At 48.2% G+C, this 15,710-nt stretch overlaps 1 protein-coding gene across 4 annotated transcripts in view; it reads left to right on the top strand.

The window, feature by feature from the left end:
• Nucleotides 1–15,710, top strand: part of Ttll8 (tubulin tyrosine ligase like 8) — a 65,617-nt gene that overhangs the window by 24,238 nt on the left and 25,669 nt on the right. For 3 of the 4 annotated variants that reach the window (XM_052748602.1, XM_052748601.1, XM_052748604.1), the window contains 5 exons: nt 4,558–4,744; nt 9,560–9,708; nt 12,284–12,527; nt 13,712–14,147; nt 14,787–15,389. In XM_052748602.1, the coding sequence (XP_052604562.1) occupies nt 4,558–4,744; nt 9,560–9,708; nt 12,284–12,527; nt 13,712–14,147; nt 14,787–15,377 (1,607 nt within the window). In that variant the 3' untranslated portion in view covers nt 15,378–15,389. Of the gene's footprint in view, nt 1–4,557; nt 4,745–9,559; nt 9,709–12,283; nt 12,528–13,711; nt 14,148–14,786; nt 15,390–15,710 lie in introns of those variants that run through there. The other variant, XM_052748603.1, reaches the window with a different exon arrangement.

Here is a 15,710-nt window from a genome sequence, read left to right as displayed (position 1 = left end):
CAGGTTGGGCATTGTTGCTTGGGTGGTCAAACAGGCGTAGAGAAGACACACTGATGCTTCTGGTTCTTCTCTGAGTCTCACGGCCACACAGCAGACACTTTCAGTTTTAGAATTTTAGTGGTTAGCTTACCAATGATCTCTTTGTGGATCACGCCTTCAGTGTCGTATCTGAAGCAGACAACAGAAAGCTCAAGATTCCCCTGCATTTCTTCTATGTTTTTCATCCAAGAGTCTTGTGACTTCTCGTCTTCCAGATAGACTTATTCTCCTCTTGGAACTTTCTTGAAGTTGAGATCTGTATCTAGATTTGGTTTTGCTTTGTTATTTTTCTTTAAAGATTTATTTTTATTATTTTTAAGTGTGTGTATGGTGTGTGTGTGTGTGTGTGTGTGTGTGTGTGTGTGTGTGTGTGTGTGTACACGTACATGGGTGCAGGTGCCCACAGAGGCTAGAAGTGCTTCTCTGATCTGGAGCTGGAGTTTCAGGCAGCTGTGAGTCTCCTGACACAGGTTCTGGTAGCCAAACTCTGGTCCTCTTCAAGAGCAATATAGGCCCTAACCCACTAAGCCATTTTTCCAGCACCGCCCATCACTACATTCACTTTTTGCCCCATCGGTGTCCAGCACCATTAGTTGAGCAGACATCTTGAGTGCATTGCTTTATTCCTTTGTATTCACGTATGAGTTGACCAGATCTGTGCGTGTCTTCTTCAGGAAGGGGCTCCATTCTATTCCATAGTCCATAATCTCTGTATTCTTACAGCAACACCATACTGTTTCAATTCCTGCAGATGTTAGTTAAGTCTTGAGTCTTCCAACTTTGTTCTTCTCCTTTGGTACATAATGAGCAATCTGGTCTTAGACTTTAGAATCCACTTGTCAACATTCTCAAAGTATCTTTCTGTGATTTGTGATTGTGCTTAGACGAGGTCAGGGAGAATGGACATTTTCACACTGGGTCTTTCCTGACTGTTTACTTAATAACTCTCTTCAATATCATTTATAAGAGTTTGAAGTTTTCCTCATATAGGTCTTATGCTTATTTATGTTTTCTAAAATATATTTATTTTTACTTAAGAATTATATTTTCAGCCTGGCAATGGTGGTGCACGCCTTTAATCCCAGCACTTGGGAGGCAGAGGCAGGCGGATCTCTCTTGAGTTCTAGACCAGCCAGTTCTACAGAGTGAGTTCCAGAACAGCCAGGGCTACACAGAGAAACTCTGTCTCAAACACACACACACACACACACACACACACACACACACACACACACACACACACACACCATGGGTCTAATGTAAATGGAATTTTTTTTAATTTCAAATTCCAGTTGTTCACTATATAGGAAATTGACAGACTGTAGCCACATGTACTTCCAGGATTCTGTTAAATCTTTTGTATTTTTCTACAAAGATGATCCTATTGTCTGTGACTAAAGACAGCCTTGTTCCTTTCCAATCTCTATACATTTTATTTCTTTTTCTTGTGTCTTATTACATTTGTTAGACTGTCTACTACAATACTGAAAAACAGTGATGAGGGGGTGTCTATAGTGATGTCCCCTCTCTCAATTCCAATATTAGTAATTTGTGTCTTCTCTCTTTTTCTTAACCTGGCTAGGGATTAGTTCATTGTATTGTTCTTTTCAAAAATATAGATTTAGGGCTTGTCTTAGTTAGGACTTCTGTCTTAATTGGGGTTTTTATTGCTGTAAAGAGACATCATGACCACAGCAACTCTTATGAGTGAAAACATTTAATTGGGGTGCCTCGCTTACAATTCAGAGGTTCAGTCCATTATCATCATGGTGGGACATGGTAGCATGCAGGCAGACATGGTGATGGAGAAGTAGCTGAGAGCCCTATATCTTACATGCAACAGGAAGTGGTCTGAGTATCACACTGAGTGAAGCTTGAACATATATGAGATCTTAAAGCCCACCTCCTCAGTGACACACTTCCTCCAACAAGGATATCTACTCCAATAAAGCCACACCTCCTAATAGTGCCACTCCCTTTGGGGGCCATTTTCTTTCAAACCACCACAGTTTTTGTTGCTATGAAGAGATGCCATGACCACTGCAACTCTTATAAAGGAAAGCATTTAATTGGGACTGGCTTACAGTTCAGAGGTTTAGTCCATTATCTTCATGGTGGTACACACTGTGGTGTACAGGCAGGCATGGTGCTGGAGAGGTAGCTAAGAGTTCTACATTTGAATCTGAAGGCAGCAGGAAGTAACAGTGCCACATTGGGCCTGACATGAGCATCTGAGACCTCAAAGCCTGCCCCTAGTAATACACTTCCTCCAAAAAGGCCACACCTACTCCAACAAGGTCACACCTCCTAATAGTGCCACTCCCTATGAGCCTATGAGGGTCATTTTATTTCAAACCACCATAGGGCTTATTAGTTTTTCCTAGTATTTTCCTGTTTTTTACTTTCTACCCTAATTTTATTATTTATTTTCTTCAGTTTACTTTGAGTTTTTCTTTTTCTCACTTTCTGGCTAGATTTCTAATTTTATAAGCAGTCACCGATATAAATATTCTAAGCACTGCTCCGGGGCCACCCCACAAATTTTGTAAGTTGTGATTCCATTTTCATCTAATTGAAGACAGTTTAAATTTTCTTATGTTTTTTTCTCTATCCTGTGTGTTATTACTATTATTGAGACAGACCCTCACTGTCTAGCCCTGGCTATCCTGGGTCTCACTCTGTAGACCAGCTCTTTTTCTTGATTTCTACTTGTAACCCCATCATAGTTTCAGAGGGGACATGTTATGATTCAGAGGGGATGTGTCCTTTTGACTGTGCTGACATGTGTTTTATGGCCAGACTGAGATCTTTCTTGAAGAGCATGAGTATGCCGCTGTTTGCAGATGTAGTGGCATGTGACATCGGTTACATCCAGTTGACAGATGGCGCTGTTGAGTTCTGCTGTCTCTACCTGCTGCCTCTTCCCCCACTTCCCAGCCTAGCCTTGAACTCATCTAGATCTAACCACTTGTTCCTTCTCTCTCCTTTTTTAATTTTTCCTTTTCTCTGTAGTGCTGTGGATTAAACCCAGGGCCTCACATATACCGGGCAAGTATCTTAACACTTACAGCCCAGGCCCTCATTAAATGTTGAGACAGACGCTTAGTTACTTAGGCTGATCTTGAGTTCACTCTGTAACCAAGCAAGCCTTAAACTTGTGATCAGTCCACCTCGGCCTCTTGTGTAGCTGAGATGGCAGGCCTGAGCCACAGGCCCATCCGGACCTGGCCATTTCTGATATAGGGGTATTGAAGTCTCTTTCTATGGTTGTGGTGTATTTCGGTTTGTCTTTTGAGCTGTGTCAGTTTTTTGCTGTTTTGAAGCTCTGTTGTTAGGTATATGTATATTAGTGATTGCTACATGTTTCTGGGGAACTGACTCTTTTTCATCATATAAAGCTCCTTTTATCCCTGATCATTCCCCTTGCTCTGTAGTTTGCTTTGCCTGATGATAACACAGCTTTTTGACTTTTCTTTTGATTGATGTTTGCATGGTGTATCTTCTCCCATATCTTTATTTTTAATCTAAGGTAGCTTAGTTTTCATGGAAGTTTCTTAGAGAAAATAGTTGTGTCTTGTTTAATCTACCCTGGCCATCTTCTAACTGGTGCGTGTAGGCCATCGGTGTTGAAGGTGATTATTGATGGAGTGAGATTGACAGCTGCCATGGTTGCTGTTTTCTCTGCATTTGTTGTTCTCTCTCTCTCTCTCTAATTTTGGGGACATTGCTTTTTGTCTTTGACCTCACTTCTTTGGAAGATCAGAAACTGTTCCTTGTTTAGCTCAACTTTTGACTTAAACACGTTGAAGCCGGAAGTGCCACATTGGCTTTTACATGGTTGGTTTACGTTCTGTGAATTTCACATGCCCATTGTACTCTCTGAAACTGCCACATAAACTTACTGCCCTTGCTTTGCGGCATGCTCAGTGAGCCTGTGCCCATCACAACACTCCCCGGTGCCATGTCTCTACCAGCACTGTGCCTGGAGCCCCCCCTAGCCGTTCCACATCTATGCTGCAATCTCGCTACCTCCCTGGGCAGCCTGGCTAGGAAGGGGTCTCAGCCTGCTGGCCACATTCTTGAGGCCACTTACAGGCTGTACTTCCTGAGACTCAACAGTGCTCCTGAATCATGGGCTTGAGAAGGGGCAAGACACTGTATAAGGGTTCAGGTGCCAGGACCCACCAATGCCCCCAGTGCATGCAGTGCAGGAGGCTCTGTAGCAATAGGAATTGGCCATCATAGCAGCTCAAAGTGCTCACAGGTATCAGAGCAGTACAGGTCTGGTCGCAGAGTGTGTGAGCAGAAAACATGCTTTTTGTGACACTTCAAAAGTACTATCTCCTCTCTACCATGACATCCAAGTCCAGTTTCAGAGTACGAGCTCCTGGTGGCAGGAGTGATGCTGCTGTACAGTGGCTTTGACAAGTCTCTCCCAAGGGAGAGGTGGTAGGAATGGGAGGCAGCCTCTGTGCCCTGGGTGGGGGCTACACTCGGTGCCTGTGCTCTGAATTCCAGATCCTGATAATACTGACCTCAAGTTCCAAGGCCTCTCGGGACAGCTTGTGGACACAGCCTGCAAGGTGTGCCAGGCCTACCTGGGCCAGCTGGAGCATGAGGACATCGACGCATCAGAGACCAGCACTGATGCCTTGTCTGAGGAAGAGTGGAATGATCTGACCCAGCAGTACTACTTACTGGTTCAGTAAGACGCTACCCCACCACCTTGACTCCAGAGGTGTCCCTGTGTGCACACACTGGGATGCGTGTCTGGGTGCCGGAGCACCTGTTTGGGTGTTGAGGGCACTTGCCTTGATGTGGGGGATGTTTATCAGGATTCTGGGCATCTGTCTAGATACTGGGGTGCTTATCTACCTTCTGAAGCGCCTATCTGAGGTTGGGATGCCTCCTGAGTCTTGGGGTACCTTGAGATGTTAGAGCACCTGCCCTGGGTATCATGGGTGCCTATTGGCTGCTGGAGTACCAAAACCTTCTGTTATTTGTTTAAAAATATGACACCTCCTGTGGGTGTCTTTTGGGGATACCATCTCATTTTGTGAATTCCCAGTTCCTTTCATGCTTGATCTCACTTGGACCCACAATATCCCTGGTAAGTTTGTCCTGCTCAGGGCCTGGCAGGCTCTGATGAGTGATGATGGGCAGAAGTGCTTCCCAGGCCTTCAGACTGCCCAGGATGCTAGTCACCCCTCACCACCAAGGCCCACATAATGATGCTCCTTCCCTACTTTCCTCGGCCTCCCACCCCCTATGGTGCCCACCAGACACTCTAGGGGGACAGAATCAGGGGGGCAATGCTTGCTTCAAGGGTCTGTGGTAACTCCCACATACTGTCCCGGGTATTTTCACCCTTTGGCCTGTCCTTCCCTCCATTTGATTATCCGTCTTTTTCCTCTTCTTCTCTTCTCCCCTCTCCTCCCCTCTCCCCCCTCCCTTCCTCTCCTCTCCTTTCCTTTCCCCTCTCCTTTCTGTTGACAAAGAAAAGCATCTTCTCTCAGCTTTTAAAGGGCCCATGACATGCTTGCTGTTGCATTGAAATCAGTTACTTTCATTTTTTTTGTACATCAGTCATTTTGTTGTTCACCAAAATACATCTCTTAATATATTTTCTAGTAATGGCCTGTGGTAGAAAACTTCCTCCATTTTTTTTTAGTCTCAAAAAGATTAAAATTTTTCATTTTTGAGAGGTATTTTCTCCAGGATAGAATTCTCAATTTGCTGTTGGAATGCTTTTCTATCATATTCTGGCTCATGCTGTTTTGATTAGAAGTTTTCTGCTAGAATTTTAGCCCTTCTGGAGGGAAGTAGTATCCTTTTCTCTGGCTGCCTAAAGATTTTTGTCTTTGGTTTTAGTAGTTTCAATAAGAAATATTTGTTATTATTGTAGGAATGCTTTTCTTTGTATTTATCCTTGTTCGAGTTTGTGCGGCATCTGTTAACCATGGGTTGACATTTTTTCCCCAAATTCAGACTCTGATCATTATTTCTATGTCTGTTGCTTCTGCCTCATTCGCTCTGTCTTCTCTTCCGGGGACTCCCAAGTGCATGTGTGTTACACTGTGTCCCATGTGTCTGTTACCTGATCTTTTTCTTCATGGTTGTCAGGAGAGTCCTCCTGATATATGTGTCTGTTCCTGGCTATGTGCTGTGTGCCATTGGTCTCTCTAACCAACACTAGTGCACGTTCACGACTCAATCCATCCAAGCAGGCGCATGCTCTGTTTACTCTCCTTTTCAGGAGTTATCCTCATTCTCCCCCATATGAGCTGTTCTAGACATAGTTCCTTCCTAATCAAGCTGGCTGTATCTTTGTATTTATTAGACACTAACAATTAACAGGAAAACAGTTGATAAAATGCTCTGCGTTGGCTTAAGAACTGTGTTTCTCAAAAAACATTGGAAAGAGGATGGAAGCAGAAGCTGCAAACTAGAGACAGACCCACTGTCCACACATCCAACGGAGGGTCCCATTTAGAAGCTACTGAGGTAGCTACGATAAGTGAGAGAAGAGAAATTAACCAAACGAAATGCTCCGTTGGTGGAGCGCTTCTCTATCCAATGTGCAGCCCTGAGTTCCATCTCCAGCACCACAGACACTGAAAGTGGTGGCCCGTGCCTGTAGCCCCAAGCACTCAGGGGGTAGTAGTGGGAGGATCAGAAGTTCAAGGTCATCCTCAGTTTCACAGCAAGTTCAAAGCTACCCTGGGCTCCATGAGACCCTGTCTCAAGAAGAAAAAAAAAAAAAAAAGGAACAGACACTTCATGAAAGACAAACTCAGCTGTCTAATCAGACTAGATAGGTGCCCAGTATCAGAGCTTATCAGAACAACAGTAAACTCTTGGTAGTAGCTCCTATCATTCCAGAAGGACCTTGAACTCAAAGCTGGCCTGTGCTATATACAAGACTGTCTCAAAAGCTGAAAAAGGAAAAAGAAGCAACAAAAAACACCCATGGTGGGACACCTCTGCACACCAGAACGGCCGGATTAAAGACTTGAACCACCAAGTGTTGGCCTAAGTCAGCAGCTCTAATGCAGAGCTGGTGTGAATGCCAAGCAAAGCATTTTGGAAAAGCAAGAATTATATGACCTTTGATGCAGCTCTTCCATCCCTGGAAAAATGGAAGCACCCAGCCTCAGAAAGACTCAGTCAGCCCAGCCCTGGCAGACCTAGTCATGTCAGAGCAGGGGCTGCAAATGGCATAGCTGTGGACCAATCTCCCAGTTGTGAGGCTAAAAGACACCCCTCGGGAGAGGGAGGGGATGTGGGGGGGGGGGGTTGCAGAGAAAGAGAGAGAGTGTAGGTCCCCTGTCCCTGACCATGGGTGTGAAGCTCAAGAAAGGCAGAGCCCGTCCCCGTGGTAGAAAGAGAGAATGATAATCAGCTACCGTCGACTGGGACGTAATACTGGAGAACTTTCTGAGCAGCCCATGCTGTATGTATCTCGAATGAGCAAAAATGATCAAACTTCGCCTTTTCTGTTAGGGCTTTCTATACTCTATACTCGGCCACATTTTCTTAAACCTCTACAAAAAAAGAACCCGAGGCTTCACCACTGGGTGGCAGCATTGGGTTCCTGTGTGGTGTGGAGTGACCCTGTCAGGTGAGCAGGTTCTCTGGTGCTTTGCAGTGACTGTCCCCTTCCTTATATGCACTATAGCCCGCTCAGAGCCCGGGGGTGGGGGTGGGGGAGGGGGAAGGAAGCGGGGATGGTCCTTGTTAAGACTGACAGGTTCCCACATGAGTGTTCATGTGTCAGGACCCAGAAGGCCGAGTCGGCTACACTTCACAGGGCCTGCAGGGACCCTGTCTGTTTTTCGGTCAGCATGAATATGTCCAGAATCTGAGCATTTTTCAAACAGGCCAGTCTCCTGCTCTGTTCTCGGCGATCTCCTAACTTTTACATCCTCTCATTATGTGACAGGGGTGACATAATGTGGGTAACATGGCAGGGTCTCACATGAGTCCAGTGCTGACTCACCCTCAGGGGTGACTTCCAGGGCCCGGGCTCCAGTGCCCTCAGACGTCATAGGGAGTTCCTTCCCACTCAACAGCAAAGCACTGTCTTTCTGATCCACGGTGGTGAAAGCATCCATCTGACAATACCATCACACTAGTCTGACCTGTGCTTTTGGACCAGATGCTGTTATAGGGACACTGGGGGTTGTCTGTACCGGTTTGCACCACGTACTGATTATGGCAGAGCTGTCCTATCATTATGGAGTTGGTCAACGCGTAACATCTGCAGAGGAAGTCCACATCCAGTAGAGCAGGGGAGTGGGCTCTGCTTGGTATCTGGCCAGCGAGGGCATGACCACTTCATCACATGCCAATCTGTTCCCTGCACCCAGGGGTGGAAAATGACACCAGTAGGACTCTTGTTCTCTTAACTCCAACCCACACTCGAGGGATTTCCATTATTCACTTTTTCCTAGACGCCGCCCTCTTTCCCTAGCAGGTGGACAGAGTATATGTGTCTCTTGTCCCCAACCCTTACTCTAGGGCTGCAGCCAGAATTGTGGCTCAGCAGCAGTCATGGGACAGTATGCAGGGAGCCTGCACTGAGCATTCCTCACTGTGCCTGGGTCTGCCCACATAAGGAGCCTCCCACAGAACCTGAGAGGGGCTGTGGGTGTTGTGGTGGCTGTTTCTCTCCCAGGTGCCAGTAGTGTGCCCTCAAATTCTGAAAGCTGCTCAGACATCTCTCCTGATCCCTGTCCTTGCTCCCTGAGATTATGATGGCTTTCTGAGCCAGGCCTTTTCCTACGAGTCTGAAGTCACCAACAAGGGCATGGGATTAGGTTGACAGTCCAGGTCACAGGACCATAAGCTGGCTGCTACTGTGGCACAGGTAAGTCTGCATGGCAGTTTGGCTTCCTTTATAAGGACCTTTCTGGCAACAACAGTGAAGGCAATGTCTTGGCACAGGGACCCACCCATCTCTGGTTTTCCTTTGGTATAGGATTGGTGTCCTTGTCTGTACAGGCAGTACAGGTCCATGTGTCAGGGTTCTTTTTTCTTTCTTTTCTTTTCTTCTCTTTTCTTTTCTTTTCTTTTCTTCTCTTCTCTCTCTCTCTCTCTCTCTCTCTCTTTCTCTCTCTCTCTTCCTTTCTTTCTTTTCCTTCCTTCCTTTATTGAGACAGGGTCTCTCTGTTATGTAACCTTGAATGTCCTTGAACTTGCTCTGTAAAACATGCAGGCCTAGAACTCACAAAGATCCTCCTGCCTCTGCCTCTGCCTCTGCCTCTGCCTCTAGCACTGGGCTTAGAGGCATGCACCACCATGCCCAGCTAGGGTCCTGACTTCTTGACACACCCTGCCCAGGTACAAGCCTCTAAGGCCCGTGACCCCAGGTGGTATCCTCAGTTGGTAGACATCCTCTGCCGCCCCTAACCCTTGTCAGATAGCCATCAACCTGTCCTAGAGCAGAGGCACCCACCAATCACTGGGGCTGGCCACTGTCTCTCAGAGCCTCATGCCCTTTCTGGATCTTGCTTTTTAGTGGCAATGCCTTCATCCCTGATTCAAGAAGTTACTTTTCACAGTGCCAGACTCTGTTGAGTAAGATCAGTTCTGTGAACCCTCAGACAGAGATCGACGGGATTCGGAACATCTGGATCATAAAGCCTGCAGCAAAGTCCCGAGGTCGAGGTGAGTTCCCTGGGCAGATGCCTCTCCATCATGCAAGTCTCCAACCTTGACAGCACCTGCTCTATGATGGAGGGAGATTCAAGGAGTGCTGCCAGGGTCAGACAGGGGTGCCCAAGCTGTGCTGGAGGAGGAAGTGTTCATCATAGTCCTGTCCTGGAGTTTGCTGAGTTAGCTCAGGTTTCCTCATTTGTATCCATCAGTTAACAATCCCAGAGTATTGTTTTCTTGGGGGGGGGGGTGTTTGTTTGGTGTGTGTGTGTGTATGGGTGTGCGTGTGTTACCTTGATCTTAGCAATAGGTTTATTCTGGCCTTTAAGAAGGTGGACCATCATCCCAAGCAGTGTGCTTCACATCCCATGGGCCCACTGTAAAGTTCACCTGTAGAACCTAGAACCCTTAAAGGCAAATTTGGAACACCTCATGAAATTTGCCTGTGGGCTATTCACCTGTTCACACTTTCTGCCTCATCTACCCAAATTGCAGATGGAATTACATTCTCTTTTTTCTTTCTTTCCTTCTTTCTCTTTCTTTCTTTTTTTTCTTTCTTTCTTTCTTTTTTTATGACAGTGTTTCTCTGTGTAGCTTTGTGCCTTTCCGTGTGTGTGTGTGTGTGTGTGTGTGTGTGTGTGTGTGTGTACATACACGAATACATGCGTGTGATGGTGTGTGCATGTTTGTGTGCATGTGTGTGATTTCCTTATCTTGCATTTCCAAAGTCAATGGTTCAGTTTTCAATTTTCCTGTGAGAGATTTTTCTCTTGTCTCTGACTTAAAAGCTAAGTTGATTTATTTCCAGGTTTTCCTGTGAAATAATAGAAGACTTAAGGCTACGAAGTTCCCTCAGTCTGTGGCATTAGCTGCATCCTTTTGTCTCTGTTACAGAATGTCCTATTTCTCTGTGGTATTTAAACAGACTTTTTAGTTTGCATATCCTGTTACTCTCTTGAGATCTTCTGAAGTTTTTTAGTTTGCAGGTTATGTATGTGATTTTTTGTTTTGTTTTGTTTTTCGAGACAGGGTTTCTCTGTGTAGTTTTGGTGCCTGTCCAGGATCTTGCTCTGTTGACCAGGTTGGCCTTGAACTCACAGAGATCTGCCTGGCTCTGCCTCCCGAGTGCTGGGATTAAAGGTGTGCACCACCACCACCTGGCATGTATATGATTTCCTTTTTTAAAAAATCAGATTTATTTATGTGTATGGGTGTTTTTCTTGCATGTACATATGTGTGCCGTGTGTGTCTGGTGCCTGTGGAGGCCAGAAGAAGTTATCAGAACCCCTGGAGTTACGAATGGTCATGAGCCCCGTGTGAGTGCTTGGAACCGAACCCAGGTCCTCTATTAGAGCAATAAGTGCTCCTATATCCAGCCCTATGTATGTGATCTTTAAATTTTTCTTATTAATCTAATCCTAAAGGTCTTCTGTCCTGAATTATTCTCTTTCCTGGGTGTATGTGGTCCACTTCCTTCTGGTGTCCTGCAGATGGTCAGGTCTTCCTTCGTGCTCCTGTGACGTGGCCTTGACTGGCAGATGTGCTGTGTTCCTTCTTGGTCTCTGTGCTAAGCTCCCTTCGTGTCCTAAGAAAATCTCTGTCTCCTCTCACCCATCAAGCCATACCATCCTCCCACTGGAGACTGACTCCATCCCCAGGGATAATCTGTGGGTTGTTCAGATGCGCTGTTCTCAATAAATGCCCTTCCCTCTGCTGCTCACTGCTTTTGCTCTTGCCAACCACTGGTGGCCCTTGGGTGTAGGTCCAAGCCGACCTCAGCAGTTTGTTTCATTTTAGGCAAGATCTCAACTTGCCTTGACCAAATCAATGGAAACCATGTGCATTGTGAGAACTTACCTTGTGCCTGTGGGACCCTGTGGATGCAAGCCCCTCTACCTTTTATCAACAGAATTGATGGCCAGATAGTACTGTGTAACATCCCCCCCAAATTTCGGCAGAAACTTGTGTTCCTTGACCTGGTCAAGGGTGCTCTGTCTGTCTTGTGGCCTCGTTCTTATCCGGCATTGTCATGGCAGAGAAAAGAGAGCCGCAAGGTCTGTCACTGGCATTAAACCCTACAGAGCTTACAGTGACACACATCACTCCTTCTTGCATACCCTACAAGTCATGCAGCCTACTTTAGGGCCAAAGGTGGGAAATTGTAGAGTCTGCCTGTGAGGAAAGGAAAGCCAATGGGGAGAAATTAAATGCCTCCTGTCTGTGCCCAGCTGATCCCATTTGGTGGATCGCCTCTTTTGCATTAGCCCTCACTGGTCTCCAGGGGCGCTGCTCTGAGGACACACCAAACCCTAAAGCATGCTCTTGAGTGCCTCTCTGTTCTGTTTTTCCCTCGATCTCTGAATGCCCTCTGGGGTGTGGGGTTGGACCCATGGCGGGAGGTCTGAACAAGTGGTTGGCACCAACTGTAGCTTTGTCCACTGAATGTACATCTGCCCTGCCCAACCATCCCTGCAAACTCTTGGTGCTGGGCCAAAGCCAGGGTGGGTACTGGGGCCTTTTATGACTGCAGGGGGGGTGGGGGGCTGTGCTGCCCTGGGTCAAGGGTACCCCCCTCTTGTTCTTGGAGATATTGTGTGCATGGACCGTGTGGAGAACATCCTGGAGCTGGTGGCCACAGACAACCAGGCCACAAAGGACAACAAATGGGTGGTCCAGAAGTACATCGAGACGCCGATGCTCATCTACGACACCAAGTTCGACATCCGACAGTGGTTCCTCGTCACAGACTGGAATCCCCTCACCATCTGGTTCTACAAGGAGAGCTACCTCCGTTTCTCCACACAGCGCTTCTCCCTGGACAAGCTGGACAGGTCAGCAGGGGGAGCTCCGTATTCCTCTAAGCACCTCGCAGGAGGCCCTTGGGTATGTGTAGATGAGGCACCCTTGCTGTTCGCCCCTCTGAACCCTCAGGGTTGCCCATCACTGCCAAAGCATCAGGGCATTGGGGCTACCAGGCTCAAACACTCAGGGGTGCTGGGGATTAACAAACCATATTCCAGTGAGAACTTACCTGCATCCTCAGGGATGACCCAGGACTTTTTCTCAGTGATTTAGTGATTGTCACTTGGCAGGCAGCGCTGGGGACCTGGACACCCTAGGGGACTTTGAAAGGGAGAGTCAGATGGGCTCCTGGGAGGCTGAGGGTTGCTCAATAGAAACTGAGTGAACGTTACCCCCAGCACACCTGGAGTCACACCTGCTAGGTCACAGCTGGGATGGGGCTGGGCATAGCTGAAGGCAACCACCCCTATTTTTGCGTTACCTCTGGACAAAAGCCTATAGCAGAGAGTCTAGAAACCCACCAAAAATGGAGTCTGGGACCTGCAGGCAGCCTCTTCCCAGGGGCTCAGCTGAACCATCAACCCTGTGCGTGGTAATATCGTGCACCCTCCTTCAGCTGATGCGAGATTCCCAGAAATGGTATCTGAGTGGGTATAGCCCAGCTATACAAACAGAAGTCAAAGAAGTAGATGGGTGGTTGTGTCTTCTAAATATTCACCTTTCTTACATGTGGCTGTGGGGCAGGCCTCACTCTGGAACTGCCTGCCTTATACCTGCAGTTCAAATGAAAATACCCTTAGCTCCAAACAGTGTCCTACCGTCTTCTAAAAAGGACTCCTTGTTTGAAGTCCGTACAGAGCAAGGCAGAAGTGTAAAGTAACTCACTGGAAACTTTAGGTAGGTGGCTCCCATGCTCCTACTGACATGTGCCTGTGGGGAAACCGAGACTTAGGCAGATTATTTTTCCTAGTGGTTGGTTCTGCATTGGTGGGCTTCTGCTATGTCTTGGTACAGTCTGTGCTGTTCCTCCAGGCTGGTTGAGGGGTCCGTGGCTGCTTCTGGGTAGCAGAGCTAACAGTCCAAACCACTAGCCCACACCTTCTGCAGCAACCCTGCACCAGGCAAAGTGACGTCAGGGCAAGCTGGGCAGAGAGTGCTGGCTCCGTGTTATGGTTGTGGGCATGCACCAGTCTCACGCGCACATTGCCCACAGTGCCATCCACCTGTGTAACAACTCCATTCAGAGGCGCCTCAAGAATGACAAGGAGCGCAGCCCGCTGCTCCCTGGCCATAACATGTGGACCAGCACCCGCTTCCAGGAGTACCTGCAGAAGAGGGGTCGAGGGACAACATGGGGCACCATCATCTATCCATCTATGAAAAAAGCCGTCACCAATGCCATGAGGGTGGCTCAGGACCACGTCGAAGCCCGTAAGAACAGCTTCGAGCTCTATGGGGCCGACTTCATCCTGGGGCGAGACTTCAAGCCCTGGCTCATAGAGATCAACTCCAGCCCCACCATGCACCCCTCCACTCCCGTCACGGCCCAGCTCTGTGCCCAGGTGCAGGAAGATACCATCAAGGTTGTGGTGGACCGCAAACTGGACCGGAACTGTGACATTGGCAACTTTGAACTTCTGTGGAGGCAGGTGAGGAGGATAGGCGCTACCCTGCCTTGGCTGCTAGTATCTGTCCACGAGGTGGGTGGGCCTGGGCTTCTGTGTGTCAGCCACCTCATCCCCAGGCAGTCGGGGACACAAATCCTGTTTCTTGGGTGTGGGCAATGTAGATCTGCCTGATCTGCCCCAAACTCAGCCTCCTGTGTGCATCAAGGCAAAGGTTTACTCTAGACATGGGGTCTTGTCAGCCTTGTCACTTAGGCCCTGTGGCCTTCACAATCTAGTCGTCCTACCTGTCATTTTTCCATGTCCCAACCAACCATATGGGTAATGGGAGAGGCCCGTGCCTGAGTATCTGGGGAGGTACCACAGCCCCTTTTAGATTCTTTCTCTCCAGAGCCCCCTGTTCTGTTTCTGAAATCTCTCGAGTGGCCTCCCTTTGGGGATGGTCGAGCAGGCTCCGCACCAACGCTGAGCCTTTTGCCTCTGGATTCCTGCCTGCCCTGTGGGCTGAGCCCCAAGACCTGGAGGAAGGGCCCAGCGAGCACCCGAGCCTTGAAGAAGAAACAGCCAAAGCTTCCGAGGCATGGCGGGTGGCTCGGTGTGGGGTCAGCCAGGTGACTCTCTGAGTCAGGGAGGGATCCTGACCTCTGCTGCCTCTTCTCACAGCCTGCCGTGGAGCTGCCACCGTTCAATGGGTCTGACCTCTGCGTGGAAGGGACCAGTGTGAAGAAACCCAAGAAGCAAATGCCTCCCATCACCAACCTCAGCTTCACAGACTCGTTCTTAGATACCACGCTCAAAGTGCGCAGCCCCCGGGCCCTACTGGATGCAGCAATCGGACCCTCCCGAATGAGCCCTCGGCAGGACTGGAAACGGGAAGAAGCGAAGGTACTTTCAGCCACCTGGTCTGTACCAGTAATGGCTGCTGAGGGCAGAGGTCAAGCAAAGCCCACTTATGCGTTCTCGGTTAGTAACTATCAAGATGGAGACAGTAAGGCCCCCAAAAGCGTTTTTACCAGAGCCCAATCCACTAAACACTCGGATCCAAACTTAACAACTGCCCCGGTGCTGCAGAATACGAAAACCATGGGGAAGCCCCAGTCTCCACCACCCAGAGCATCAGGTAACCGTGGGGAGCCTGTGCCTTGTCGCCCCATCATATTTGAGGGATTCTGGCTCCATCCCAATCCTCAAAGAAGACCTTCGAGCTGCATTCTCCAGAACAGGACACAGGGTTGGATGAGGGGTGTCCCCTGAGAGGATCTTCAGCCTGAGCTCACAAGTGGGGGTGGGGGGTGGGGGTGGGATATGGGGGGTGGGGGGGCACTGACTTGTTCAGGCGCTCAGGTTTCTGGTATAGTGCTGGCCAAGGGGAGCATCATAGTGGGGTCCTTTTGCAACAGTCCCAGTGGGATCCCCTGAGTAGTATTTAGTACTTGCTTCCTCTAAGGTGGAGGCAGAGATCTGGGGATGGGTTATAGTGTCAGACATCGTCAAGTGGCATGGATAGGCAAGGTGGGGGGGGGATTGCTGGGCTCTTGCACACGATTTCCTGAAGACTCTGATAGGGCTGACATAGTTGCAGTCCAG

This window comes from Peromyscus californicus, unplaced genomic scaffold (assembly GCF_007827085.1).
Source record: "Peromyscus californicus insignis strain IS unplaced genomic scaffold, ASM782708v3 Scaffold_20__1_contigs__length_68692818, whole genome shotgun sequence".
In the NCBI taxonomy this organism is placed as follows: Eukaryota; Metazoa; Chordata; class Mammalia; order Rodentia; family Cricetidae; genus Peromyscus; species Peromyscus californicus.
This window is presented reverse-complemented; position numbering and strand designations above follow the sequence as displayed.